The 22,247-nt window shown below is 38.8% G+C and overlaps 1 protein-coding gene across 3 annotated transcripts in view; it reads right to left on the bottom strand.

Moving 5' to 3' along the window:
- The window catches only part of LOC133635217 (serine/threonine-protein kinase MAK-like), a 55,172-nt gene that overhangs the window by 9,923 nt on the left and 23,002 nt on the right, over positions 1–22,247 (bottom strand). For all 3 annotated transcript variants that reach the window (XM_062028138.1, XM_062028140.1, XM_062028139.1), the window contains 6 exons: positions 14,659–14,780; positions 12,737–12,819; positions 10,456–10,588; positions 8,541–8,712; positions 2,339–2,506; positions 716–1,030 (listed from right to left, as the gene is read on the bottom strand). In XM_062028138.1, the coding sequence (XP_061884122.1) occupies positions 716–1,030; positions 2,339–2,506; positions 8,541–8,712; positions 10,456–10,588; positions 12,737–12,819; positions 14,659–14,780 (993 nt within the window). The remainder of the gene's footprint in view (positions 1–715; positions 1,031–2,338; positions 2,507–8,540; positions 8,713–10,455; positions 10,589–12,736; positions 12,820–14,658; positions 14,781–22,247) is intronic.

The raw sequence follows: 22,247 nt of genomic DNA, 5'->3' as shown, positions 1-22,247 counted from the left end.
AGTCCAGATCTAAATCCTATAGAACATCTGTGGAGAGATCTAAAAACAGAAGTGGGGAGAAGGCACCGTTCAAATCTGAGAGACCTTAAGCAGTTTGCAAAAGAAGAGTGGTCCGAAATTCCAGTAGCAAGGTGTAAGAAACTCATTGATGGTTATAGGAAGCGATTGATTTCACTTATTTTTTCCAAAGGGTGTGCTCTCAAATATTAAGTTGAGGGTGTCAATAATTTTGTCCAGTCCATTTTTGGAGTTCTGTGTAAAATATCAGATTTGGCTTTTTTGTGTGCTGTTCCAATGCAAACAAAAGAAATAAACATGTGGATATCAAAGCATTTGTAATTTCAACAATTTTCTGGGAGAAGTGGTGGATTAACTGACAGAAATGCAGGGGTGCCAATATTTTTGGCCATGACTGTAGTTGCAGGCAAGCGAGCATGCTGTAGGGTTTGGCTTTTTGGATTATTTTGAGTCTTAATATTTTATTTCTAATATGGATGGTATACCGTATCTTTAAAAGCTTTACAGTCGTATTACAGTCATTACAGAAGTTTTTGGTTTGACTTGGATGGGTTGCGTGAGTGCGTGTTCATGTATTCGTGCCGTGGTTACCCTCGTCTCTTGCCAGAGGACAGGAAGTGTGTCATACTTTAGGTTGACAGTAGGCTTGAGGACGGAACCGTTTGCCTGCTGTGAGTAGGCCCTGAGTGATACGTACCGGCATCGACTGCCTGTTTTTAACCAAGCTGAGAGGTTCCTGCTGTTCTTCTGACTTTATGCTCGGACACATTTGTTGTTGTGCGTCTGGCTGCTGGTACAGTTGGATAGGCTGAAGGGGCGGGTGGAGAGGCTGGCTGCAGATTTGAGACTCTAATTGGGTCTTTCTGGGCTCCAACTTGCTTGTCTTACACAGAGACAAAGCTTTTGCTTCCACAGCTCCTTGGGCTGTCATTGCCTGGACATTGTTCTGCTTTGAATACTTGAGTGGGCCTCCAAGTACCTGGCCCACATAGAAATATGGATACCGCAGAGCCTGAAAAACACAAACCATGTTGAGTCATAAATGGTTTTGACTTGACACAGGCAGCGGCAGGTGAAGACCAATTCTTGAGTTTTGTTTGAGGCTTACTGCTCAAGGTGGGGAAAATATCAATAGTATCACAGGTAGTATCAGTATTGAATCAAAGCTAGCATGAGGAAATACATATTTTTCTGCTCTCTTCTATGTTTGTCATAAATATCTGTGTATGTTTTGTTGTTGCGCTCACATTTATACACACGTTTATATTATTGTTATATTGTTTACAGACAAAAACCTATCTAAACGTATCGGGAAAGGAATCTGTGGACACAGAAGAGCTCTGGGCACAAAAAGTCATGGAATGTAATAAAGGGAATAAGAGAATCATTGTATTATTTAGTTTTTATACAGTGTGTTTTGAAGGTCTGAAGGACTGAAACACATTGGGGCCTAAGGTCCATTAAGACATGCCGTGAATATTAAAAAAATTTCAACTGAATTAGCGAGTGCCTTAGTTATTTTTTGCAGTAAATTACAAAGAGCATCTCTTTTCTTGATGACCCTTTTGATGACCATTTCACTTTTTGATGCTCTAGCAGCCTTTTTAAAAATAATTTTCAGATTATAAAAACCTGATTAATCACGCTTGAATTTTGATTAATTGTAAAAAATTTGCAGTAAATTACTTGGTCACATAACTCAAATTAGCTTCACAGAAGATCCCAATATTTAAAAAAAAACACACACAAAAAACATCCAATTATTTTGACAAAAATGCAATTGTATTGTCCAAATTGTCAATGATTGGATGTTTTACCTAAATGCATCTATGTTCTTCCTCAAAACTTGGTAACAGTATTGTCTAAATGGCACTCATCTTTGCACTGGCGTATGCATTGACTCGAACATATAAGTGAACGTATGGCGCCTTTCAGGTACAGTAAACATAAATACATTTTGTGATTAATCTGCGTTTATAAATGATTAATACCCTATATTTTTATTAATTGCATGTCCTAACGCGTTAATTTTGACAGCCCTTAAATATGTGTTTTATTGTGTCTATAATCATGATCAACAAATTAAAGGCAAAATCATATATTATTAAAATTATCAGTATCTGCAAAACTGGCCCTGTTTTTAGCTACTTGTTATTAATGCCAAAATTTGTATTTTGGCCCACCCTTACTTGAGGAAGTTTTTCCTTGCCTCTGTTTCCAATACTCGCTCATGAGAAGTTCTGTTGGTTCGGACATACAGTTTGTAGATCTTTTTGCAGGTTTCTGTCTTAAACTAATTTACCAACACATTTCAATGTACCTGAGCAGCACTTGGCCTTTTCTTCGGATCCCATTGCAGCATGTCTTTCATCAATGTGATTGCTTCTTCGCTGGCGTTGGGAATCAGAGAGCTGAGGCAGGTCGGGACACATTTTGGGAAGCGGAAGTTGATTCGAGTGGCTAAAGTGTAGCCTTCAGACCATTCTGCCTAATGCGGTGAGACACATGATCGAAAGACAGTAGTCAGTATAAGTGATTCTGTCACAAATCCAAGTTAAACTTTCAAACTCAAGACTGTTTTGCTAAAAAAAAAGTTTTTTTTTCTCTGCATGTACGAGATTCTACAGGAATGATCTTGCTAACAATGTAAATGAAATACTTTGATGCTTGTTGTCGATATTAAGTCGCAACCTACAAAACCCAAAACCAGTGAAGTTGGCACGTTGTTTAATTCGTAAATAAAAACAGAATACAATGATTTGCTAATCCTTTTCAACTTATATTCAATTGAATAGACCTCAAAGACAAGATGTTTAATGTTCGAACTGAGAAACTGATTTTTTTTTTTGCAAATAATCATTAACTTAGAATTTAATGGCAGCAACACGTTGCAAAAAAGTTGGAACAGGGGCATTTTTACCACTGTGTTACATGGCCTTTCCTTTTAAAAACTTAGTAAATGTTTGGGAACTGAGACGACCAATTTTTGAAGCTTTTCGGGTGGAATTATTTCCTATTGTTGCTTGATGTACAGCTTAAGCTGTTCAACAGTCTGTGGTTTCCGTTGTGGTATTTTAGGCTTCATAGTGCGCCACACATTTTCAATGGGAGACAGGCCTGGACTACAGGCAGGCCAGTGTAGTACCCGCACTCTTTTACTATGAAGCCACGCTGTTGAAACCCGTGGCTTGGCATTGTCTTGCTGAAATAAGCAGGGGCGTCCATGATATTGTTGCTTGGATAGCAACATATGTTGCTCCAAAACCTGTATGTACCTTTTAGCATTAATGGTGCCTTCACAGATGTGTAAGTTACATATGCCTTGGGCACTAATACAACTTTGCACTTATAACAATCCAGATGGTTATTTTCCTCTTTGTTACGGAGGACACAACGTCCACAGTTTCCAAAAACAATTTGAAATGTGGACTCGTCAGACCACAGAACACTTTTCCACTTTGCTTTTTGATGCAGTACCGCCTGAGGGATCGAAGGTCCGTAATACCATCGCTTACGTGCAGTGATTTCTCCAGATTCTCTGAAACTTTTGATAATATTACGGACCGTAGATGATGAAATCCCTAAATTCCTTGCAATATCTCGTTGAGAAATGTTGTTCTTAAACTGTTCGACAATTTTCTCACGCATTTGTTCACAAAGTGGTGACCCTCGCCCCAACCTTGTTTATGAATGACTGAGAATTTCATGGAAGCTGCTTTTATACCCAATCATGGCACCCACCTGTTCCCAATTAGCCTGTTCACCTGTGGGATGTTCCAAATAAGTGTATGATGAGCATTCCTCAACTTTCTCAGTCTTTTTTGACAATTGTGCCAGCTTTTTTGAAACATGTTGCAGGCATCAAATTCCAAATGAGCTAATTGCAAAAAATAAAGTTTACCAGTTCAAACCTTAAGTATCTTGTCTTTGCAGCCTTCAAGGTTTATTGGCGCTCTGTACTTCTCCCTACGTCCGTGTACACTGAGGCGTTTTAAAAAGTAACAAATGTAACTTTTTCACACAGATACCGATAATTTCCGATTTTACATTTTAAAGCATTTATCGGCATCTCTACTTAGAATAGCTTTCGTCTTCCACTATAACTCACTGAACAAGCAGCATAGGTGGAGTAACATAGATTTTCATAGCTACCAGAGGTGTGAATCTCAAAGGGGTCATATTAGTATTACTTTTCTACATTTAAAACACTTATTTGTGGTGTTTATAACATGTAATGGTAGTTTTGCATAGATTATGTTTACAGACATTTTTCAAGCCGCTGACCATCTCTTAGAGTGGCCGTTTTGTGGGCGGTCTTATTTACGTGGCTGTCACACCCTGTTTGACAATTCAGTCCAGATTTTGCTGTTTTCCGTGTTTAATGCTTAGTTTCTGTCCTTTGCTCCTATTTCATAGTTTTCATTTCCTGTTTGCTTGTCCGTGCAGCACCTTTACCTTGTGGGCCAGAGCACCTGTTATTATTTGTAATCAAGGCGATTTAGGTTCCGTTGTTGCTTCATCTCGTGTCGGAACATTAGGTTTTGTAAATGCTTTGTTTGCTTCCCATTGAGAAACTTTTGCTGTCCTTGTTTACTTTTTAGCCTGTTTAGTTCTTTTGTAGCTCTATCTGCTGACGTCACAAAATGGATTACCCATAAAGGGAGGCAATGTATAAGTATAAACCCCAAAACCAGTGAAGTTTGCACGTTGTGTAAATCGTAAATAAAAACAGAATACAATGATTTTCAAATCCTTTGCAACTTATATTCAATTCAATTTGTGTGCGGGCCCAATCACATAATATCTACGGCTTTTCACACACTCACAAGTGAATGCATGCATACTTGGTCAACACCCATACAGGTCACACTGAGTGTGATCATATAAACAACTTTAACACTGTTACAAATATGCGCCACACTGTGAACCCACACCAAACAAGAATGACAAACACATTTCGGGAGAACATCCGCACCGTAACACAACATAAACACAACAGAACAAATACCCAGAACCCCTTGCAGCACTAACTCTTCCAGGATGCTACAATATACACCCCCCCCCCACCCCACCTCAACCCCGCCTCCCCCCAACCCCGCCCACCTCAACTTCCTCATGCTCTCTCAGGGAGAGCATGTCCCAAATTCCAAGCTGCTGTTTTGAGGCATGTAAAAAAAATAATGCACTTTGTGACTTCAATAATAAATATGGCAGTGCCATGTTGGCTCTTTTTTCCATAACTTGAGTTGATTTATTTTGGAAAACCTTGTTACATTGTTTAATGCATCCAACGGGGCATCACAACAAAATTAGGCATAATAATGTGTTAACTCCACGACTGTATATATCGGTATCGGTTGATATCGGAATCTGTAATTAAGAGTTGGACAATATCGGAATATCTGCAAAAAAGCCATTATCGGACATCTCTAATTCAAAGTGTGGCTTCCAAGCTCGGCCAAGTTTGACCCTTTTAGTATTTTGTCTTGTCAAACTTTTCATGACTTATACTGATCTCAGGCTGTTTGCTTATATCAATAGCTTTGTGGTTTGAATTGTCCTATGTTTTCCTACAATCGATTACATTTAGCTTCCAGCTGACGTTCTTCTATTTACATCTTGTGGAAATGTTTATTGAGAAATTGCCATAGCAACACAGAACTTACCATAGCAACACAGAAATTACCGTAGCAACACAGAAATTACCGTAGCAACACAGACACAACACTTAGAATTTGTCAGACTACTCTACTCGGGAGAGTATTTGATAGTGTGAAAACCACAATTAAGCCTACAGATGTGAAGATAGGGCTGCACGATTATGGCCAAAATAATAATCAAGATTATTTTTTATCAATAATGAAATCATGATTATTAATCATTATTATTTACTATGTTATAGGGTTGTACGATATACCAGTACTGGTATGGTATCGCGGTAGTAATGAATCAAAAACGGTATTGTGGAAGGGGCGTGGTCCACGCGTCACCTGCGGGCAGGGCATGTGCAGGAGCCGGCTGTGAAGCAGATGACAGGTGAGTGGATACCTCAGCTGGAACGAGTTATCTAATCACCTGTCTCTTTATTAGCAGCGTTGGGGACCGCAGAGGGGGAGTTGAAAAGCTGGAGAGGAGAGCCGCAAGGCGAGAGTGAGCAAGAAGAACAAAGAGAGAAAGAGACTTTAAAGAAATAATAAAAAGAAGATTGTAAACCTGGCAACCACGCTTGGCTCCAATTATATCGGTCCTAAAAGAACCACACGACACCAGTCGTTCACAGGTATATTTGAAAAGTAGCGGTTCCCGGGCATGACGGCGCGTCGTCACGTTACGATATTGCTGGTTTGGGAGCAGAGGAGCATGTTCGGCAGCGCACAATCACGGAGTACTTACAAGCAGACAGTGTGTAGACAGAAAAGGGAGAACGGACACATTTTGGCCTAAAAACTAAAGATAAAGGTGAGGTTATAACACTGAAACGCCCTCAGGAAGAGGTGTTTTAAGACATGGCTAGCTATTCGGCAGTGCTTTAGCTACTTCTGAATCACTAATCCTTGCCTCCATGGCAACAAATAAAGTGAGCTTCTTACAAGTATCATCCCTGCAGGACGAGGAATAGCTAAACATGCTTTACTACACACTGTAGGACAGACCTGGGCATTGTACGGCCCTTTGGGCATCCCTGTCCGGCTCGCGTGAGGCCAATCATAAATTACAAAATAAATTTCAAAAAGTATCTATGTCGAGTGTGCAATACAACGGTGCTGCTTTTGTTTTGAAAAGCGTTATTTGTATTACTTCCGTGTGGACGTATGCGCATGTGCGATTGTGAGTGAATTGAACGGCGCAATCACAAATTACAAAATAAAGTTTAAAAAAACATCTATGTCGTGCGCGCAATACAACTGTGCTGCTTTTATTTTGAAATGTGTTATTTATGCCGTATGTCCGGGGGGGAACCTGTGAGTGAAGGTGCATAGAGAAGTGATGAGACGCTAAAAAAAGAAAAGTTGATGACGAATGGCGTGTTTTCAACAAGACATGGACTGGCAAGTATTTCTTTACATAAATTAATGGTAAAGCCGTGTGCTTAATTTGTGGTACACAGCTTGCTGTGTTTAAAGAATATAATTTTAATCGCCACTACACGAAGAAACACGAGGGAAAATACCGGAATGTGTCTGATGAAGCGCGCGCAAGGGAGGCCGATGCGTTGATGGTAAAACTGCAAACCCAACGAGGACTTTTTGCCATATTTCACACCCCCAGAGATGCAGCCGTCAGGACAAGTTTCGTCATTTCTCACAAAAGCGCCAGAAAAAGTAAGGCGTTTTCTGACGGAGAGTTTATTAAGGAGTGCTTATTGGACTCTGTTGCGCTGATATGCCCGGAGACATGGACTGTTTTTCGCTAACTTTGGATGAGAGCTGTGATGTACGTGACACCTCCAGCTGCTCTTCTTCTTACGTGGGATAACTGCAGACTTTCAAATCACGGAGTAGCAGGCAGCCATGCAGTCAATTAAAGAGACAACCACAGGTAATGACTTGTTCACAGAGGTAAATGCGTGTTTGGACATGTTAGGACTGAAATGGGACAAGCTGGCAGATGTGACAATCCAATCCACTTTATTTATAAAGCACATTTAAACAACAAAATGTTTCCACAGTGCTTGCCAACAATATTAAAAACAATATTCAAATATTATCCTTAGCTCCACCAATGACTGAATAAAAAGAAAAAACAATTACATATAAAACCAATATAAAATAAATATGATTAAAAACTATTTTTAACAACAGATGGTTGTCCAAATCTGATGGGGAAAAATGTTGGATAATGCAGGATAAAGTGACCATCAAAAGCAGTCTGCTTTTGTATAAAGTTAAGTTAGGTTAAATTAAATTATTATTATTAATTATTATTATTATTATCATCATTATTATTTATCTTACGGTATATCAAAAATAATATTGAGCAAAATTTAATTGAAATATTGTCGTGTGTCCCTCCAGCAGCGCTCGGGTTGCTTATGCGGCCCCCGGTGAAAATTAATTGCCCACCCCTGAGTTAAAGACTTACGGTCATTTGAAAACATCACTGCACATCATGGCTACAGTTTCCATCTTAATATAAAAAAAAAAAATTGAGGAATGTTCGTCGGGTTGCCCAGGTCTGCTCTATGGGAGAGAAGGGCACCAATGGAATAATGCATTTATTTTTCCAAATCTTTTCGGGAGCTGCAGACGGGCAGCTGATCAACTGTCAGTGACCCTCTCACTCATTCTTACTCGCACTCTCATGAGTCCACTGTCCTTCGGTCGCCCCCTGGTGGTTGGTTGACTGTTGGTTGTGAAAGTACTTGAATTGATATACAGGTACAGCGCAGCCTGCTTTTTAAAGGTTGATATCGCCGACGATCACCCTCATTTAATCGTAACGGCCAAAATCGTGAACACAATTAAAATTCGATTAATTGTGCAGCCCTATGTGAAAGCAGATGTTATTTTATGTTGGCTCACCTTTTTCAAAGTCCCCAGCACCTGACAAATCTTAAAGATCTGATCCACCTCACTGTTGCCGGGAAACAATGGTCGAAGAGCATACAACTCTGCCATGATGCACCCTAATGCCCAGATGTCAATGGGTGAGCTGTATGAGGTGAACTTGAGCAAAATTTCTGGAGCTCTGTACCTGTTAAAACACAGCTCTATACTTATAACATTCTCACATAATTAACAACATTTCACACTTCACATATTTCTCTTCAAATATAGGTTCTGTGTTTTTTTTACAATCACATACTAAATATAAATCCTATATTACAAAACTCAAAACCAGTCAAGTTGGCACGTTGTGTAAATCGTAAATACAAACAGAATACAATGATTTGCAAATGCAAAGAAAATATATTTAATGTTCAAACTGGTAAACTTTGTTGTTTTTTGCAAATATTAGCTCATTTGGAATTTGATGCCTGCAATATGTTTCGAAAAAGCTGGCACAAGTGGCAAAAAAGACTGAGAATTTGGAGGAATGCTCATCAAACACTCTTTTGGAACATCCCACAGGTGAACAAGTTAATTGGGAACAGGTGGGTGCCATGATTGGGTATAAAAGCAGCTTCCATGATATGCTCAGTCATTCACAAACAAGGATGGGGCGAGGGTCACCACTTTGTGATCAACTGCGTGAGCAAATATTCAAACAGTTTATTTATTCTATTGCAAAGAATTTAGGGATTTCACCATCTACGGTCCGTAATATCATCAAAAGGTTCAGAGAATCTGGAGAAATCACTGCACGTAAGTGGCAATGCCCATGACCTTCGATCCTTCAGGCGGTACTGCATCAAAAGGCGACAACAGTGTGTAAAGGATATCACCACACGGGCTCAGGAACACTTCAGAAAACCACTGTCAGTAACTACAGTTCATCGCTACATCTGTAAGTGCAAGTTAAAACTCTACTATGCAAAACCAAAGTCATTTATCAACAACACCCAGAAACGCAGCCGGCTTCGCTGGTCCTGATCTCATCTAAGATGAACTGATGCAAAGTGGAAAAGTGTTCTGTGGTCTGATGAGTCCATATTTCAAATTGTTTTTGGAAACTGTGGACGTCGTGTCCTCCGGACCAAAGAGGAAAAGAACCATCCGGTCTGTTACAGGCGCAAAGTTCAAAAGCCAGCATCTGTGATGGTATGGGGGTGTATTAGTGCCCAAGGCATGGGTAACTTACACATCTGTGAAAGCATCATTAATGCTGAAAGGTACATACAAGTTTTGGAGCAACATATGTTGCCATCCAAGCAACGTTTTTTTCATGGACACCCCTGCTAATTTCATCAAAACAATGCCAAGCCACATTCTGCAATTGTTACAACAGTGTGGTTTCGTAGTAAAAGAGTGCGGGTACTAGACTGGCCTGCCTGTAGTCCAGACCTGTCTCCCATTGAAAATGTGTGGCGCATTATGAAGTTTTAATATACGACAACGAAGACCCCGGACTGTTGAACAACTTAAGCTGTACATCAAGCAAGAATGGGAAATAATTCCACCTGAAAAGCTTAAAACATATGTGTCCTCAGTTCCCAAACGTTTACTGAGTGTTGTTAAAAGGAAAGGCCATGTAACACAGTGGTAAAAATGCCCCTGTACCAACTTTTTTGTAATGTGTTGCTGCCATTAAATTCTAAGTTAATGATTATTTGCAAAAAAATAAAAAATGTTTCTCAGTTCGAACATTAAGTATCTTGTCTTTGCAGTCTATTCAATGAATATAAATTGAAAAGGATTAGCAAATCATTGTATTCTGTTTTTATTTACGTTTCACACAGCGTGCCAGTTGGTTTTGGGTTTTGTATGTACAACAATATCAACCATCAAACCATCAGTATTGTCAAACTAGCCAAGTGCTATCTAATTTGAGTCTCACCATCTGGTGGACACATAATCAGTGTATGGTGGCTGGGAGCGAATTTCTCTGGCAAGTCCAAAATCTGCAATCTTAACCAACTCCGGGCCCATGCAGAGTAAATTCTCCGGTTTCATGTCACGGTGGAAATAGCCTGGATCATCAAAATGAGAAAGTACAATGGTTGCATTTTGACAAGAAATGTTTGCCCTTTTGATTCCAACCTACACTGATCATGTCCACTTCCCTGTTGTATCCCATGTAAACAGGGGTGTTAAAAGTGCCGTTTTGGCACGCAGCTTGTGTTTTGTTGGCCCTTGGCATATTACAAATAATCAAATTAATTCATAATAATGTGTTATAATAGGATTTTTGGCTTACAAAATGTGAGCCAGTGACATAGAGCAGCTTTAAAGGGAAACTGCACTTTTTTTGAGAATTTTGCCTATTGTTTACAATCATAATGAGAGACAAGAAGACAGATGTATTTTTTTGAATGCATTCTAACTCGTAAATAAACGTACATATAAGTCCTCTTACAACGGAGGCAATGTAAGGTCCTCTATTTCTCCCATATCCATCCATCCATTTTCCTACCGTTTATCCCTCTTGGCGTCACAGGGGTGCTGGAGCCTATCCCAGCTGTACTTGGGAGGAAGGCTGGGTACACAATCTGGACAAGTTGCCACCTCATCCAAGGGCCAACACAGATAGACAGACACACTCACATTCACACACTAGCGCCAATTTAGTGTTGGCAGTCAACCTATTCCCAGGTGCATGTCTTTGGAGGTGGGAGGAAGCCGAAGAAGTCAAAGGGAACCCATGCAGTCAGAGGGAGAATATGCAAACTCCCAAAGACCCAGAGCCTGCATATCGAACCCAGGACCTTCTTATTTTTAGGCGCTAACACCTCTGCCACCATGGTGCCTATTCCGCCCATAAAACCCTCTAAATAACCGGCGAAAAAGCACCAACAATATTTAATTTACATTTCGTGACCTGAAAATTAACCAAATATTAGTGATATTGTTATTATAAGCGCTAATGCAGAACAACTAAATCAAGCGCCACCGTGATCACAGAGAGTAGCTTGTGCTGATATTGAGCTACTTTCTCGCCTCTGAGCTCGTGAAAGTTTATTCTAGCTCATAAATAATGCCTCTCACCAGCATAGTAGAAGGATGAGGACATAAAACGACAGGGTGGTAAACTTTGGCATCCGATTTAGACCCGGTAATGGCAAGAAAGACACAAAAAGATGTTTAGTTCCACACTGTCCGGTTCAAACACTGATGACATCTATTGAACGAGACAAGAAGCAAAGAAATAAACAGAGACAGAATTTAATTTGGCTCGATTGAGGAGAAACGCGGAGACTGTACTCTCTGTAAAGTCTTCCATCACACTCTGGCAAAAGATTGTACGCCACCTCTTTTTATTTGGACTTTCCCTGTTTACATAACAACAGCTGTTTTCTAAAGGAATGGGGAGTATGTAAACAGTCACTGTTTTCGGTCACATTAACACAAAAGAAAAAGATGCTTCGGGCTTGGGCTGGTCCTGGATTCAGCTTGGGCAAGTCTTGGATCACAATAGATAACCCCCATCCCATCTCCTCACATCGTACACAATGGAATTTTCCAAGCCTTTGCTTGGTGCAACAAAGACAACCTCTTGTCTGTTCATTGGGAACTTAGAGAACGGAAAGTTTTTTGATAATTTACATACAATTTTTCTACAATTTTTCTGACATACACCCTTTTTTCTTTGCGAGGATTATGAGTCATTTTTCATCCAAATAGGAATATATCAACATCCTAACAGTCGATAACCCAGCGAGAGCAGACATTGTACAGTAGGTGATGTTTTATTATGTTTGTTGGCTCTCATGAAGTCTGCAGTCAGTAGTAATCAGTAGTAAATGTGCCTGTTACTACATTACATACTTACAGCGTGTGTATAAAACCTTAAAGGAGGTGTTTGGATGTTGTTTAAGGGCTTTACAGGCAGAATAGAGCGACTCCCAGAGGCTCCATTGTAAGCGGACCTTTGTTCGCATTTATATACTTGTTTCAATTCATTAAAAATAGAACAACATATGGGAGCTTGTCTTACATAAGGATTGAGAATGATAGGCGAAATTCCCCCCAAAAAGTGGAATTCCCCTTTAAAGTGACATTTAAAGTGATCAAGTTAACCTGACCACCAGGATTTGTAGATGTTTCTGTATGCATTCCTAAATTATTTAAGTAATTGGTCAATTAATATCATATAAAGGCAAAGAAAATGATTTTCTTACCATGTTTATGCATAAACGCTAAGCCGGAAAGCACTTGAAACATGATGTTCCTTATCTCGTTTTCAGAAAACATTGCGCAGTTCCTGGAAGCAAAGTAACAAAAGACAACAAATACAATGAGATTTGAGTTCAAAAGAATATTCAGTGGAAACACATGCTGTACGGAAATGAAAATGATAGAAAGACATATAAGCTCAAGAAACTAAACGAGCAAATTACACCAGCAGCTTTAAATATCTTTAAATAATAGTCTTCATGCATTTTTTTCCCTTCAGATTAGAGATGTCCAATAATGGCTTTTTTGCCGATATCCGATATTCCGATGTTGTCCAACTCCTAATTACCGATTCCGATATCAACCGATACCGATATATACAGTTATGGAATTAACACATTATTATGCCTAATTTTGTTGTGATGCCCCGCTGGATGCATTAAACAATAAACAAGGTTTTCCAAAATAAATCAACTCAAGTTATGGAAAAAAATGTCAAAAGTCACAAAGTGCATTATTTTTTTTAACATGCCTCAAAACAGCAGCTTGGAATTTCGGACATGCTCTCTGGTTGAAGTGGGCGGGGTTGAGGGGGTGGGGTTGAGGTGGGGGGGGGATAGTGGGTAGCGGGGGGTGTATATTGTAGCGTCCCGGAAGAGTTAGTGTTGCAAGGGGTTCTGGGTATTTGTTCTGTTGTGTTTATGTTGTGTTACGGTGCGGATGTTCTCCCGAAATGTGTTTGTCATTCTTGTTTGGTGTGGGTTCACAGTGTGGCGCATATTTGTAACAGTGTTAAAGTTGTTTATACGGGCACCCTCAGTGTGACCTGTATGGCTGTTGACCAAGTATGAATGGCATTCACTTGTGTGTGTGAAAAGCCGTAGATATTATGTGATTGGGCCGGCACGCAAAGGCAGTGCTTTTAAGGTTTATTGGCGCTCTGTACTTCTCCCTACGTCCGTGTACCACTCCGTACAGCGGCGTTTTAAAAAGTCATACATTTTACTTTTTGAAACAGATACCGATATTTTCCGATATTACATTGTAAAGCATTTATCGGCCGATAGTATCGGCAGTCCGATATTATTGGACATCTCTACTTCAGATGTTTGGCAGTTTTCAATTACTTCATATTGTACATTTCCACCAACAATAGGCAATAGACAATAGAAAATACCACAGATTCACATAACAATTGGGAATAGTGCCATATTTGCATGGCAAGAACCCATAAAATTCTGGTGCACATGGGAATACAAATCTAAATATTGGCTATTCATTTGTCTGCACACAAGATGTCACTAATGTTAAAAGATGAAATGCAATCTATCCATCCTCCCAACACACCTGCTATATTTAGGGGGGGCTCAGCAGGTACTCAACACGCCTCCCTCCCATAGAGGGTGGTGTGGTGTTTAATGTCAGACGACTGCGAGGTTGATAGTCAAAACAGACTCCTCCGAATCGAATTGCATAATTGATAAAATAGTCCTATTTCATGTATTTGCAAATTCTGTGCTATTGCCATCATTTCTGTCTAAACGCTGCTACTTTTTTCCCTACACGTTGAACCCTGCTCTTTGTACAATACTGCGGCTAATTTATGTGTTTTTCCGGGGTAACAAAGCACCTCCGTCCCTGAAGAGTGGCAGCACATTCAAACACACACATGACTTTAATTCCCTCGCAACCTGCTGTCAAGGCCATTATATTAGGAATACCAGTGATGTCATTTCCCCTCTCTACCCTCTGTCAAATACAACTCTAATGTGCACAATCAAATATGTTTTTTCGCCCACAAGTTGACAAAATGCACACGATGAACGCGAAAGCGACCTGACCATCAAAAAATGAAGGCTGTCAAAGTTAAGGCGATAGTAACGCGTTAACTATACATTTCAATAACAGCACTGGTGATTTATCTTACCTGTCATTCATGAGCTGGTAGAGGTTTTCTTTCATATATTCAAAAACAAAGAAGAGATTATCATTTTCCCTTATGACCTCCTTCAGTTTTATTACATTGGGATGATTCAGTTTCTTCAGTGACTGTACAGAAAGGACAATGAAACAATTAAAAACAGTTAAAATTTCCAATAAACTCAATTGACAAAATCCGTAAAGAAGAAATTACGGACTTTATCAAACTTCATCAATCAATCACCGTATCAATTAATCAAAAAAGCTTTTCTTGACCACAGAAATAAATCTGTAAATCATTTATCTACCTAATTGCCAACATGCTGGCTCCAAACTTGGGCACAAAATAATGACATTGAATAAAAGTTGTGTATTAAAATATGATAATACAGACATGGATGAAATTGATTTCACCCTTCGTTAATAAAGAAAAACCCACAATGTTAACCGAAATACCTCAATACTGACAGAGGTGATCATTTAAAAATGTTGGGGGAATTTGCCAAAATGCTCATTAGCGAGTCACATCAGTTTATGGATGTTTATGGATGCAAAAATGAAACAAACCAACCGTGAAACAGGGAGAAGACTTGGTTATGTTCCAGTGTTGCTTTGCAGCAGCCAACACCGTGTATTTATTTCATAACATGAAATTAAATCTAATCTATGGAAAGAGCTGAAAACACGCAGTCTGAGGAAGGCAACTATCAAAAATACCTCAACAGGTGCAAAAGTCCCATTGAGAGTTACAAGAAGCACGACTGCAATAATTGCTTCAAAGGGTTGTGAAACTAAATCTTTGGTTAATGGTACCATCATTTTTGTCCAAGCCCGTTTCAGAATTATTATTTTTCACATATTTTAAAGTTATCAAAACAACATTCTACGAGCAATGTCTGATTTCCATTTGTTTCCTATTATTCCAATGATTCCGTGTTTTTTTTTTAAAATTTTATATAAAGGGGTCATACTCAATTATGATTATTGATGTATATTTAAAATAGTCCTACATGGTCTATATAACCTGTAATGGTGGTGCTTTGGTGAAAATTGTGCATACATTTTGCTTCACTGACCCATTTTAAGCTCCTTTCTGAGTCTCTCTCGAAAACAAGCCGTTTTAGGGGCCAATCTTTTACGCTGTCTCTTAAAAGTATCGTATTTTCCGGACTGTAAGGCACACTTAAAATCCTTTTTTTCCCCTCAAAACTCAACAGTGCGCCTTATAGTGCGTCTAATGTACGGAATAATTCTGGTTTTGCTTACCGACCTCGAAGCAATTTTATTTGGTACATGGTGCAATGATAAGTGTGACCAGTAGAGGGCAGTCCAACATAACAGATACGTGTAGACCAGGGGTCCCCAAACCTTTTGACTCGGGGGCCGCATTGGGTTAAAAAAAATTTGGCCGGGGGCCGGGCTGTATATATATATATATATATATATATATATATATATATGTATGTGTGTATATATATATATATATATATATATATATATATATATATATATATATATATATATATATATATATATATATATATATATATATATATATATATATATATATATATATATATACAGAGGTGGGACCAAGTCATTGCTTTGCAAGTCACAAGTAAGTCTCAAGTCTTTGCCCTCAAGTCTCGAGTCAAGTCCCGAGTCAAGACAGGCAAGTCCCGAGTCAAGTCCAAAGTCAAGACTGGAAAGTCTCAAGTCAAGTCACAAGTCCTGCATTTTGAGTTTCGAGTCCTTTCAAGTCCTTTTAACCACAGACTAATATTTTTACACAGATTGTGTATGCTTTTAAACCGCTGTATTTATTTATTAAAACAAGTGCATTTGAAACAGCAGGAAAAAAAATAGTACTGACATTGCAATTCATAATAGCACTATTAACCAGTCATTTTAATAGTTTAAAGAATTTTAAACATTTAACTCATTCCTTTACAGAATAAACACATTTGCAAAAACAAGTGCAACTGTACTTATTTGTACAAAAGTGTTAACATTGTATTTCCATGGCATATTGCATTGTAACTAGTTCCACAGCAGTTTCTATTCTGTTCTTACCTTATCTCATTGATCTCATCTCATACTGTATGTGTGTTTATGTGTGCGTACACATGAAAAACATAACAAATACATGAACATAACAATGAACAGAGTTGTACTTTTTAGATGTCAGGGCCCTATGCAATATGTACACATATTCTTAATATAGTATACATTTTAACTGACCTTTATTTGACTATGTTTGTCTTTTTGTAGGTGGCTAAAATATGCGGTGCTGCTGACTGCCGTCTAACGTTATGTTACTGTGTGTGATACAATGACTAACGTAACGTTATGTGTAGGTACCTCATGCAACCCTGCTTAAAAAAATCACTTGACAAAAAGTATGAATAAGGAAGCAAACTGCAGTGGACGCAACATATTGCTGTGTTTGAAATGATGTTATAACCATAGACATCTTATAAGTAGACGCAAATTGCATCTTGAAGTGGTGATGAGGAGCCGGCGAGCAGCCTAAACTGACAGTTGACAGGTAGAAAACAAAGATGCCGGGCTGGTGTTCAGCGTTTTCCTGCTCAAATGAGCGGACTGTTGAAAATAGGAATCGGGGGATTACTTTTCACAAGTAAGATTTAACATTAATGTACTTTTGGTTGTATTTTATGAAAATAACATTACCAGAGTTAAGAAGGAGCAAAGATCTTCAATATTTGTATGTGAAAATCACAAACAAATCTTCTGGGGGAGGATGACGCCCCTACAGGGGTTTGGTTTACAAACTTTCAGCCCCACCTAAAACAAAATTCACCAGCCGCCACTGATTATGATGCATTCTCATTTTAGGCAAAATATAAGACAATACTTTCTTAACAGTATAATTGTAACCAGGAATAAGTCTTCAAGTAACAATATTCAAATACTAACATTGTTGGGTAAGACAGCATTTGGTTTTATTCTGAATCCAGTGAAAGAGATTGGTGGTTTTAGCTGATATAAAGACTTTCAGGTGTTTATATATGTTTAAGTATTTGGCAGACGCTTTTTTCCAAAGCGACATACATAAAAAATACATATATAACAATCACTGTAAACATTATCATTTAAGGGAAGAATGTAATACAAAATATCAATACAAAGTGTCAAGACAGAATAAACTCTCTGCTGCTGCAGCAACAGAGATACGGTCTATAAGATATATAGATATCTAATGTATTCATACATTGTTTATGTAGGATATACGCATGTATATATAACGTAATTATATTGTTTCTTTAACTTAAAAATAGCTGACCGTTTTTTCCCCCTTCTCTGGGTTTATATTCCCAGTTTTGATCTCGGACGTCTGGTCACTTATAGCATATAAGAATATTCTATTACTGTTAAGCAAACTATGAATAATAAAACATGTGTCCTTTATCATAGCTACACGTATGACAAAAAAGCGCGTGAAAATGAGTGGTATTCAGTGAGGTAAAATGAATTAAATGCGCTGACAGTTCATTGCTCCTGCCAAATGAATTGCACTGAGTGGAGCGGATCACCACTCCAAGATGGCGGCCCCGCGTCTCGTCTGCGCCAGTAAGCAGTAGCGCTCGATGCTGCGTCTACTTATAAGATGTCTATGGTTATGACGTTAGCAGTGAGTTTACAGCCTCACTGATTTAACTACACAGCAAATAAAAGTCATGTTACTTAGCCAATAAACGTTAGCTTACATTCAAAACTTACCCTTCTTTGTGCAACTTCAAATGTCGAACGAAGTTGGAAGTTGTTGCGTCTCCGTCTGTAATATTCGAACTGCGTGATTTGCATACGGCAATTCGTTTTTTGTTGACCAAGTCGTAGTTTTTATACCCGAACGAAACCAACTTTGGTATAAATCTTTCTCACTGGCGCGTTGTTTGACAACTCTTGTTCATTGGTTGTCCTGCAATTTGATTGGATGAATGCTGTGTGATGAAAACAATGTAGATCTAATTTGATTGGCTGTTGTACTGAGAGCACACACGCTGACACGCAGCACACACGCTGACAGACATACACGTACAAAATGAAAGCTACGGAGCGCTCCCAAATAACTTTTTAAACTTTAGGTTTTGGGGAAAGTAGCAAGTCATGTCAAGTCAAAAGGCTCAAGTCCAAGTGAAGTCACAAGTCATTGATGTTAAAGTCTAAGTCGAGTTGCAAGTCTCTTTACATTTTGTCAAGTCGAGTCTAAAGTCATCAAATTCATGACTCGAGTCTGACTCGAGTCCAAGTCATGTGACTCGAGTCCACACCTCTGTATATATATATATATATATATATATATATATATATATATATTCCGAGCGCGATGTCACGTTATCAATGGGGAAATGCATTTTTAGACAATATGATTTGCCTGAGTGGCTAGGAGACGCCGAGAGTAACAAGCGGTAGAAAATGGGTTAGAAAGGATAGATTTAGAAATTATAATATTCATTTTATTTTTCTTTTAACTTGGGACTTTCCGCGGGCCGGATTTTGGACGCTGGCGCGTAGTTTGGAGATCACTGGTGTAGACTACTATGATGGCAATATGACTCAAGTGAACAACACTAACATTTTATACGTTCCATTGAAAATATAGAACATTACACACGACGCTCAAAAATCTATCAAAATGTTTTAGTACGACTTTGGTAAGCTATGAAGCCGCACCTCTTGATGGATTGTCGGCGCATTAAACATACGAGTATTATTATGGTGTGTGTATAAGGTAAGACATATTATCTGCCGTTTTGTTTTGTAATATTATGCAAAAGCAACTTTTCTTACCTTCTAGTACCTGCTGATGTGTATTTGGGATCTGCATAAATCCTGACTCCGTAGTCGATAAGTTTCTTCTTTTTCTCTATCTTCTTGTTATGAGACATTCATCCTCCACTGTTGCCATTTCTAATATAAAGTAAGTGTAAAGTTCTTACTTATATCTGTCAGTAAACTTGCCACATAAGCGCTAAAACATACCGGTGTAGTGAGTTTACTACATTATTCACCCAAGGAACTTTAGTTATTAGAGAGTTCCGGTCGGACGTTTTTTCACGGGACACATTTCCATGAAATGTGTTCCACTTGTTGTTGTTTCCGGATGAGGAGACGCTGCTCCGTTATTAATTCAAGTAAAGTCTGAATGTCATTAAAACAGTTGGCTCCATCTTTTGACACTTCTTCCACCCCCGTCCTTGCACGCTACACCGCTACAACAAAGATGACAGGGAGAAGACGCTGCCGAAGGTGAGTCACGTAAATAAGACCGCCCACCAAACGGCGCATCTTGAAGCGACTGTCAGAAAGCGGCTTGAAGATGATCTGTATATGATCTGTATATGATCTATGCAACATTTTGACCAAAGAACCACCATTACATGTTATGTAGACCACAAGGAGTTGTTTTACATTTATGTCTCCTTAAATGCGCCCTATTATCCGGTGCGCCTAATATATGAAAAAAGATCGAAAATAGACCATTCACCGGCAGTGCGCCTTATAAGTCCGGTGCGCCCTATGGTCCGGGAAATACGGTATACAGGCTATTATTAATATTATTGTTATTAAGATGTCTGTCTCCAGAAATGACATACTGGATGTAAATAAATATGTCTCATTACAAATTGTCTGTCTAATGTTATTAGACTTACTGCTTAATTTTATCTATCGTTGCCATAAATAATAGAGTATAGGCATTGATCTCGCCATTAAATGTAGTGTCTCGGAAAATGCTTCTTAATTTTGTTGGTGGATATTGGTAAAGCAGCCGTCTTCAAATCGGTTTGTGCGTACACACGAAGACTCATTTAACCGAAACACAAACTTAAAATAACCAGGAACTTCTTCCGATGAGGTTGGATGATTTTGTAGTGGCATGTGCTGGTTCATACCACCAAAAACAGCGCATTATTGATCATTACCCGATGAACATGTTTCTGTTTGGACTAAAAAAATAACATTTGCAGATTCAGTTACGTTGTGCGGGAAACATTTATCACATATTGAGATATCCGCTGGTGTTACAAGTCGGGGCAAATCTCAAAAAGCTTGTTTGGAACAGGGCAAGATTATTTTACAAATATCTCTGCAGCACCTAGGGTTTGCACCCCTTTGAAGATACCAACAATTGTGACCATGTGTGTACACCTAACCCAAAATTTGAGCCATATTGGACCAAAAATACAAAAAAAATCTGTCTGGAGCCGCAAAAAAATAAAAGCCTTCTTTCTATAAGTGTTACAATGACGTCAACACATGATATAAGTGTGTGTATTAGCTATAATAGCCTACTATCAAAATGACTATGTGTCGCAGGCTGAAGCAAATCTTTGTTGACAAAACGTTGAAATGTTATATTTATTCTACACATTTTTACAACACTAGAAACCATTAGTAAATTAGAGTCTACTCAGAAGGTGAGATAACTCCTGGAAATGACTGTCTTAGAATGGCCAAAGGTATAGGTGTGTGTGTCCAAGTTAAAGGAAGCGGAAGTCTGTCTTCCGTCGATCTGTCCGAAATACTGTCAAAGCGCTTTGAGTACCTTGAAGGTAGAAAAGCGCTATACAAGTACAACCCATTTATCATTTATTTATTTATCTTCTTTTAATAGATTGCTATCTTTGGCAAGCTAGGTAATATTTGCTGTGGTCTGGAACAACATGGCACACAAACAACTATCTGAAATGCAGCCAATATTACATACAGATATGTTTCATGAGACATGCAAAAATAAATTATATACAAAGAAGATAAAAATAAAGGATATTAAAGGCTTACTGAAATTATTTTTTTTTATTTAAACAGGGATAGCAGATCCATTCTATGTGTCATACTTGATCATTTCACTATATTGCCATATTTTTGCTGAAAGGATTTAGTAGAGAACATCGACGATAAAGTTCGCAACTTTTGATCGCTGATAAAAAAAGCCTTGCCTGTACCGGAAGTAGCGTGACGTCACAGGCTGAAGGGCTCCTCACATTTCCCCATTGTTTACAATGCAGCGAGAGCGTTTCGGACCGAGAAAGCGACGATTACCCCATCAATTTGAGCGAGGATGAAAGATTTGTGGATGAGGAACGTGAGAGTGAAGGACTAGAGTGCAGTGCAGGACATATCTTTTTTCGCTCTGACCGTAACTTAGGTACAAGGGTTCATTGGATTCCACACTTTCTCCTTTTTCTATTGTGGATTACGGATTTGTATTTTAAACCACCTCCGATACTATATCCTCTTGAAAATGAGAGTCGAGAACGCGAAATGGACATTCACAGTGACTTTTATCTCCACGACAATACATCGGCGAAGCTCTTTAGCTACGGAGCTAACGTGATAGCATCGTGCTTAAATGCAGATAGAAACAAAAGAAATAAACCCCTGACTGGAAGGATAGACAGAAAATCAACAATACTATTAAACCATGGACCTGTAAATACACGGTTAATGCTTTCCAGCCTGGCGAAGCTTAACAATGCTGTTGCTAATGACGCCATTGAAGCTAACTTAGCAACGGGACCTCACAGAACTATGATAAAAACATTAGCGCTCCACCTACGCCAGCCAGCC

Source organism: Entelurus aequoreus, linkage group LG19, assembly GCF_033978785.1.
Source record: "Entelurus aequoreus isolate RoL-2023_Sb linkage group LG19, RoL_Eaeq_v1.1, whole genome shotgun sequence".
Taxonomy (NCBI): domain Eukaryota; kingdom Metazoa; phylum Chordata; class Actinopteri; order Syngnathiformes; family Syngnathidae; genus Entelurus; species Entelurus aequoreus.
The sequence above is the reverse complement of the archived record's forward strand: the minus strand, read 5'-3'. Positions and strand labels throughout refer to the sequence as shown.